Raw genomic sequence first — 8,838 nt, 5'->3', positions numbered from 1 at the left:
GGTTCGCTAATCGGGTATGGATATAGGGTTGGGTTATGGATAATCCATATTCAATGGGTTATAAAGACAGAAATTGAAATGTGGTCCTTGTAGTTTGAAGATGGAATTTATTTGGGGTTAAAGTTTGCGTTTGGGTTAATTTTGTCAAAATATGAAAGTTGTAAATATGCATTATATAATATAATAGTTTAATTAATCCAATAAAAGCGATAAAATTTACCAAACACCAAAATGGGTCGGGTTTATAATAAAAATATGGATTTCGAAAAGTCCGAGTTGTTACACTTTGGAATATAAATTTTAGTTCAAAAATATTGACCTAAATATTTATAAATTTATGATTTTCTTGGTACAAATTCACTCTAAATGTGTTTTGAAAGACTGAATTTGATTGCACAATTTCCTATGTTTTTGGAAGTTGAGGGGACCCGTTAGGAAACATTAAAAAACAGTCAAAAAGACTGTATTTTAAGAACTTTTAAAAAACCAGTCGGATTTAGAATTTTATTGGCCTAAGGATTTTTTCAGATCTCGTCTCCTCAGTCCAAATTTGATGAACCACTTTAGGAATATGTTAAAATTTAGGGTTAATTTTCATACACTCTCTCATAAAAAAGGCTATTTTGAGAATTTTCCCTAAGATTGAATCATTCAAGTCTTCCAAGACATAAGTAAGCGAGCGAATATAACCACCATGACAAGCATAAAAGAAGCCATATTGGCAGTTGCTACCTCTCGTTATTGTGAAAAACATATACCCCTGTACGCATATCTATGAATCTATGATCAAGCACCTTTGTACGCTTTCTATACATATAGGGGCTTACGACATAACTTTTTGCCAACGTTGACAAGAATAAAGTCAAATTCGCTCTCTCGCGACTACAAAAATATCCAAGAAAATGACTACTTTTGTGATTTTAGCAGACAACTTGTCAAAACTAAGCCTCAATTTAGTAGCATCCATGGAGTATATCAGTTCCAGTGGAACATAATCTGCAGCTACTACATATCCAAAATCATCTTACAAACTTTACCCTAACAAAATCAACCTCACAAATTTAACAAATTCAAAAAAAAAACATAAGATTTGTTTCACAGAATCTGGGCAGCTGTGTTCAATTTCTCCGCTAAACTGAGTTGCGTCCTCGTAATGCTTGACAAGTATAATAGCAGCAATTGGTCCTACACAATAACAATAACAAAAACATACCATCAACACCAACCAAATGTATCAAAACAGATGAAGGGTACTTTAGGAATATTGTCTTTACCTGTAGACTATCATTCACAAGCCTATCAAAAGCTGATGGAGATATCTTTGGAATAGAGGATACCGTTTCCGATATAAATCTTCCAATGGAGTTATCTGGTGCAACACGCCCTTCCTGGAAAACAATTTATTACATTAATAAAAACATTGTAACGATAATATGATATATCATATACGTATATAACCAGTATGAAATCAACCAATCTCACCACAACATCATCAACGTATTTGTAGGTATCATCGATTAATGCAAGCAACCGTTCCATTGTAGCTTCCATTCCTTCCATATCGGTTGGCAGTTTATCAACTGCTGTGGTCTTCAAAACATCATCTACATTCATAAATACCATACTTTGGTTTAACGGTTTAATCATTAAGATATTCTATAATATCAAGAACATGTTATAGGACTTACATCCAATACGCTCAGCTTCAACCATACGCAGATCCAAAGGGATTTCTTGAAACTGAGCAGCGAGTTGCTGATCACCCAATGATAAGTTCACAGAGACGAAAGCTTTGATTGAAGCTTCACCATTTGTGAATCCAGTATCAACAGTCAAATGAACAGGGTTTGCAACTTCTTTGGAATAAAACTCATGAATAAGAGCACTGCCACCTGTCACGCCGAATCCAGTTGAAAACCTAAAGCAGATTTAACATGGTATTATCATGAGTTCCCAGGATTACATTGACAGAATAATAAGATGAAAATTTAACACATTTTATGGGGAATTACCATCCAACAATGACTTCTTTCGGATTCACCTTCTGGTGAGATGATAACATACTGTGATGATAATCTATATCCAGGGCAACCTTGAAACAGCATACAGGAGAACATGAAATACGTGTCAGATAATAAATTCATTATATCTAACGTCCAATACAAAAAAAAACATTTATTTAAGAGCTGTAAACGGACCGAACGTTCGGCGATCTGCTCATGAACTGTTCAATGGAAAGTTCGTTTATGTTTTTTGTTTAATAAATAAAAAGATATGAACAAGTACACCCATTCAATTAACTAAATGAACGACCATGAACATAAGACATGTTCGCTCAATTGTGTTCATGAAAGTTCAATAATGTGTTCTTTTACGTCCATTTATTTGTTAATGTTTATTACTTTATTTATTAAATGTATTTAATACTTTTTCATGACTTTTCTTATCTTATCGTATAGACTCAAACAAAATTATTAACCATAAACCATAAATATACATGAGTAATATGTGATTAATTTATAAGTAAAATTAACATATAAATATGAATGTTAAAAAAACCACCAACACGAATTTGGTAGCCATACCCACCGCTGACACTGATCATTCTTGGTTAGCAAAATCAAATAAACAACTTTTGAGTTCATTTGTGTTAACAGGTTCATTTCCTTACCAAACCACAATAACAATTAACAACAAAATTCAATTAGGTATTGTGTAGACTGTAGAGGTGCAAACCATAATTATTAAGGGCGACCGACTCTGGCGCCAAGGCGCATTTTTTGAGGGAGGCGAGGTAGTTGCGCTTTTAACTCCAGCGATGTTTAGGCGTAAATTCAGGCGGTTAATTTCTAAAGTTTGCGAGACTGCGAGGGATGAAAAGGAGTGCAAGGGAGGCTATTTTCTGGAGCGACTTATTAAATCTTTAGTCTGGGCCGGTGTTACTATTTCCTTGGACCTAACCTAGGATTATTAATCAAATCTAAACATTTTTAAAAATAATTATAACCAAATTGCTTGCCCTATTACTTAATTTGTGGGAAACTATTAACCAAATTCTCAAATTTATTTTTATCTAATTACATCTTAACACAAATTTATTATATGAAATTTTATCTATATTAATATGTAGATAACTTATGTAATTTTATATAATAAAATATGTCAATTTAATACTACTTTTCTACACTAATACACAAGTATTTTAGAAATTTTGATGACATTAATCATTATACAATAGCTTTTGTTTACTTTAATTAAACAATAATAATACTTTTCATATACATAGTATTTTTAAACTGTTTTATGATGCGCTTTTTTTTCTCAGGCCCTTGCTTTTTTGCGCTTTGCTCCTGAGCCCTAAGTGAGGCCTATGCGCCTTAAGTGCGACTAGCGCTTTTAAAAACTATGGTGCAAACAAGCCGACACACTTGCGAGCTACTCGAAATCGACTCGTGAAACAATTTGATCGAGCCGAGCTTAAACAAGCACATGCCTAAAAGTAAGCTCGTTTACTAAAAAAGCCCGAGCCCAAGCTTCCCTTATCGATGTCGAGCCGGCACACGAGCTTGAACAAGCCTGTCATTAATAAATTTTATATTTTATTTATATGCATATGTGTGCGTAAAACTCTGTGTGTGTGTGCGCGCGTGCGTGTGCGTGTGTGTGTTATGCTATTTATAAATCTGTAATTTTTAAACTATACATAAATAAATAACTATAAATATTCAACAAAGTAATTAAAAAAGGGTAAACGAGCCTAGCCTGAGCTGATTTCGAGCCTGAAAACTATTCGTGTACAGCCCTAACTATCATCAAACATAAAACCTAACAGACTTTCAATTTCACTCAAATTAAAACCTTAACAATTCAACACAATCCCTACAACTAATTATCAACAAAACTACAACTACAAACAATTACCAAGTTGACTAAACCCTAAACTTAACATGTCCGTTTACATATTAATAGAACATAATTAAATGTTATTTGGATGAGTCGTTTACTTAATGGTTTTATATTTGTTCGTTTGTGTTCATTTAAGTGTGTCCATTTTATGTTTGTTTAGTTATGCTTGTGAACTGTTTGTTTAGATTTAAACAAACGAACATAAGCGAACACACAATAATACCAAACAATTAACTCGCTAACCAAACCCTAACCTGATCAGCCGACTCATTATGCGGTACGACATACGAATTCCGAACATCAACGGTGCCGTCCGGAAGCACGGATCCAAGAAGCGTCCCGATGACCCGGTCCGCCTGGTCCGGGCGTCTGACGAAGCAATCGCAGATGTTGAAGATGACGAGAGGATGAACCTTGGCGGATAAGCTAGTTGATAACGGGACGAATTGTAATACTGTTTGATCTGCTGACGCCATGGTTATGTTAACTGATCGGATGAAATGAGATTTGAACAGAAACAGAGAGTGTTGGTGGTGCTAGGGTTTGGAAGAAGACTGATGATACGACATTCTAAATCAAGGCCCATTGGTAATGGCCCATAATATTAAATGCCATCTTAGGCCCATTTAGACGGGAACATCGTACTCCTTTTCTACCCGATTTTCTAACCGGTTAGTACACGATCCAAAGAAAAACGGATTATACCCGGAGGTTACAAACCGTTTTTAGTATTGACCTCTGAAACCAGTTAATCTTAGGGGGTGTTTGGGGTTGCTTATTTTATCTCCTTATAACTTTTACCAAAAGTTACAGTTTTGTAACTTGTTAACTTATCCACTCAAGCCCTCACAATAACACACAATAATAACAAACATCTTTTGACTTTTTCAAAAGTTAATAAGTCATAAGTTGGTTAAAGTAAGCAATTCTAGACACTCGCTTAGTTTTTTTTAATTAAGAATTTCTTGACTAAAAACCGGGTAGTACCAGACCCGATTAACCAGTTATTTGATCGTTGATGTTTAACAAATTTTAAAATTAATCGGTTTTTAATTAACTAATTTGTGCAGCTCTAGGCCCATTGTTGAGTTTTATTGTAGAGGTGTTAGAAACACCGTAAAACTGATTTACAAACCAACCAAATAACACCCTAAAACCGGTTTCCAAACCGATACAACACGTAGGTTCGTATAGAGGTTCGACCTTTGACGACGTAACCATGTTTAGGAACATAACTGGTGTGAAAAACCTGTTTCTAACTAAACCAAACTTATGTGTATACGTTTGACTTTTACTCAACTAAAATGGGGTTCTAACCCGAACCGATTTGTACACCTCTATTTTATTGCATGTGGTTTTATAATTTCTCGGTCAAAGGTCGAATTTATAATTTTGTTCGGTTCGTTTTTGTGTTTAGTCGCAATAAAACCGAAACCGAATAATGAATGCCCTTATGGTTGCAAACAAATCATCATCATTTTGATTAAGGAAAACTTCTATTAACTATTAATATAATTTTGTTGTCGTTCTTAAAGAAGAATTCTGTAAGGCTAAAAGTAGGATGAGATGGTACATCATATAAAGTAGCATGTTAAAATTTAAAACTATGTTTATATCCTATTCCTAAGACATTAAATGAATAAAATAAAATGTGTATACAAATATATAGAGGTAGGGTACCAAAAAGATCCAAATACCCCTAAGTAACACCCGCGGGTCAATCAGAATCCCCTCATAAGACACCCGCGGGACATATGAACCATCCGCGTAAATCGTCTGAGGAAGAAACACCCTCATGGTACATGCGGAAGCATCCTGGCACCCTCAAAAGTCATCCGTAGAAAAGGAATACCCTTCCGCGTAAATGACCATGAGGTAACGCCCCGGGACAGCTGACAATAACGAATTACCTTCTAGAAGATTGGCTAAGATGCTTTCTTGGGCAATACGTGATCTCCCGGCCAATTAACAAGAGACATCTGGCAAGGGCGTTATAACCGTGCACATGACCAATATTGGCCATCAACCTATAAAAGAGGGACGCGTGTAAAGGTGGTTATGCATGCACATGCAACGTATAAACCGAACCTATCAAAAGAGGACACGCGTCCAGGTGGTTACGAGAGCATCTTCTAAAGGACAGCTGGCCCAATCATCCTTCCCACACTCTTCGGTTATAAATACCCTCTCGATCATCATGAGGTATTCATTCACTCCCACTGTACTCTCTCAATTTACTCAAGTGCTTATCTTCTACAGAATAGTACTTATTCTCACGCCAGAGGGTGGTTACCGGAAGAACCCCCACCTTGTCCTTCCCGTAGCGAGCCCACGGTGTCTGTTTTGCAGGTTCACGTCATTGGACTTTGGGGAATTGTGTTCATATCGTATTGGCAGTTAACCGTATCCTACCATGTTGACTCATTGGATCCAGGACCCATTAGTGGAGAATGGATCCGTGTTTCTTCATTGGCGTCATCCGTGTTTTTTGTTATAACAGCAATTTTTGTTTTCGAGTTACGATATGAGCCAAATTCCTAAAGGGCCGATGGGGACCTTAGAACAGAATCCACGTGTTACTAACCTAGAAACACGTGGAAGAGCAACGTCATTGATTGCTAAGAATCCTGCTCCCGATGAACAGGATGGTGTTGTGACACCCCGGAGGTTTTACTTTTGGTGGTTCATCAACTCGAAGACATTTTACCCCACTGGCAGACGTTGCTCCAGTGGGTACGAGAAATATGGTAACACCAGCTGGTCCCACTCTTAACGACCTAGGAGGGGTCACAGCTCCGAGAGGTTCCACTTTGGGTGATCTTGGGCGAATTATGAGAGATAATCGCCGGACTCATTCAGAATTGGACCTCGAAGAAGATTCCAGTGATTTAGTCCCGGTGAGAACTCGTGCAGCAAGTCATAGATCTGAGGGACTCTTGTCTCCAGATGAATGGTTCTGCATTAAACAAGAAAATCTGGCCGCTGAGTACGAACGAAGGGTACGGAATGAACGCTTTCACGCTCGTACTCTGAATTATGACGATCCTCCTAGGAGATCTATTTCTCATCCGATAAGGGGAAGTCATATTCAGTACAGTCACCCAGAGGAGCAAAACCGGAGAGAAATCCCAAGGTTACGTCCTCGTCCCCGCATAAATATGCAGGTACCGTCTTACGAGGAGGAACTAGATGGACATGACTCAACATATCGTCCGGAAGGTAGCTACTACAGTGGGGATAGCCGTTTCCCTTCATTCGGAGAGGCTAGTTACCCGTGACCGGCTATCCGTCATGCGGAATACTATAGCGAGGCAGAGCATGATTTCTCCAAACCATACCGCCCAGAATCCTTTGCTGAAAAGTCGAAATTTATCGCAAGCATCGCGACAGCCCCGTTCCCGATAAACGCAAAAAACCCAACATCTGTTGGGACATATAACGGGATGACGGATCCCAGTGATCACCTACTGAGGTTCGAAGCAGGTGGAGGAGTCAGTGGTTGGACTCTTCCATACTGGTGTCACATGTTTGCATTGACATTTACTGGAGCTGCACGAGAGTGGTTTGAAAAATTACCATGCGGACACATTAAGAGCTGGAAAGACTTCGTAGCAAAGTTTTCCCAGCACTTCAGTCAGCAAAAGAAGCACACTCGTGACCCATCCGAGATAATGGACGTAGTAAGGCGAAATAATGAATCCATTGAGGATTTCATTATTCGTTTCAACAATGAGAGTCTTAATATCGGAGGGGTCAGTGAGGACATGCTGAGGGGAGCATTCCGGAAGAAGGTAAATAGTGACGCCTTGATCCGTACTCTAACGGGAAGAGACGGAATGCCCAAATCTTGGGACGAAATCATGACGTCAGCTAAGCTATTTGCGAGAACCGAGAAAACCTTGGGATCCGGCAGTCAGAGACAATTTCCAAAAATCGAATTCCAAACTCCAAGACCAAACCGACAAGCCAAAGGACCAATTTGGTCAAGACTGCAACCGAATACAGAAGCACCAAAGCAATTTGATGCGAGATCCTTAATCGGTAACAAGAACAAGCAGAGCTTCTCAACTCGGTCTCCCAAAAGCTGGACTCATTTGTCCAAGTCTCCCGCGGAAATCCTCACCACGGAAAATTTGACTTTCCGCAAGCCACAACCAATACCGAGGAAGTCATTCCTTGACAAAAACAAACACTGCTCATATCATGATGACATCGGACACAACACAAATGAGTGTGTGGCCCTAAAAAATGAAACCGAAAAAGCAGTAAAGAATGGAAAGCTAGAACACCTGGTCAAAGGTGCAAAGGCAGGGGCTAGCAAACCTCCCGCAAGGGATAGCCAGGGCCCGGCCAAAAGACAAGTAAAAGATCTGAACGTCCACATGATCCAAAGCGGAAAATGGTTTGGCGGAAAGAGGAAAGAGTTTTCAGATGAAGAATGGAAAAATGAGCCGGTTATTTTTCCACGAATTAGGGGTGGTCCAAACAACAAGAATCCTATGATAATCACTGCCCTGTTTGGGCACTATCGGTCGCAGTACGTGTTCTTTGACACTGGTAGTACATCCGACATTATGTACGAACAGTTTTTTAACAACTCGAGGAAGAGGATAAAGAAAGGTTGAGACCAATTCACGCACCCGTTTATGGGTTCGGCGAGGAAATAATGCACCCGAGGGGCGTGATTACGTTTCCGGTCACGCTAAGTGATGGGATCCACTCAAGAACTGAAAAAGTCGAATTTTTAGTTTTACCGGCAACCTCCAAGCATGATATTATTCTCGGACGAGAGGCGATCGGCGATTTCAACGCCCATCCGTCCACAACTCACGGTGCAGTGGGGTCCCGACTCGCACCGGTGTAGCAATAATCCATGTGAATCGGCATTGCTTCACAACTGAGAGCTCGAAGCCGAGTAAAATTCCAAGACAA

The 8,838-nt window shown here is 38.9% G+C and overlaps 2 protein-coding genes across 2 annotated transcripts; one reads left to right on the top strand and one right to left on the bottom strand.

Annotated features, from left to right (window-relative positions):
* Positions 1-917: 917 nt before the first annotated feature.
* LOC143620707 (eukaryotic translation initiation factor 3 subunit F-like) lies at positions 918-4,415 on the bottom strand. The gene is made up of 6 exons (XM_077092336.1): positions 4,161-4,415; positions 2,013-2,092; positions 1,689-1,918; positions 1,483-1,604; positions 1,275-1,388; positions 918-1,185 (listed from the first exon to the last, which is right to left on the bottom strand). The coding sequence occupies exons 1-6, from the start codon at positions 4,380-4,382 to the stop codon at positions 1,096-1,098; spliced, it is 858 nt and encodes a 285-aa protein (XP_076948451.1). The 5' UTR covers positions 4,383-4,415; the 3' UTR covers positions 918-1,095.
* A 3,015-nt stretch (positions 4,416-7,430) lies between these two features.
* Positions 7,431-8,531, top strand: LOC143620661 (uncharacterized). The gene has a single exon (XM_077092299.1). The coding sequence runs from the start codon at positions 7,431-7,433 to the stop codon at positions 8,529-8,531; it is 1,101 nt and encodes a 366-aa protein (XP_076948414.1).
* Positions 8,532-8,838: the final 307 nt, after the last annotated feature.

This window comes from Bidens hawaiensis, unplaced genomic scaffold (assembly GCF_021521415.1).
Source record: "Bidens hawaiensis isolate Kalapana, Puna unplaced genomic scaffold, B.hawaiensis_p1.1 tig00002631_1, whole genome shotgun sequence".
Classification (NCBI taxonomy): Eukaryota; Viridiplantae; Streptophyta; class Magnoliopsida; order Asterales; family Asteraceae; genus Bidens; species Bidens hawaiensis.
This window is presented reverse-complemented; position numbering and strand designations above follow the sequence as displayed.

Bases quoted from the DNA above. Each gene is read 5' to 3' on its own strand.
- LOC143620707 (XM_077092336.1), bottom strand. From the start codon at position 4,382: ATGGCGTCAGCAGATCAAACAGTATTACAATTCGTCCCGTTATCAACT. The intron at 2,093-4,160 runs GTTAGGGTTTGG...TGCTGTTTCAAG, and splicing joins ATAATGAGTCGGCTGATCAG to GTTGCCCTGGATATAGATTA. The intron at 1,186-1,274 runs GTAAAGACAATA...GTTATTGTGTAG, and splicing joins TTGTGAATGATAGTCTACAG to GACCAATTGCTGCTATTATA.
- LOC143620661 (XM_077092299.1), top strand. From the start codon at position 7,431: ATGTTTGCATTGACATTTACTGGAGCTGCACGAGAGTGGTTTGAAAAA.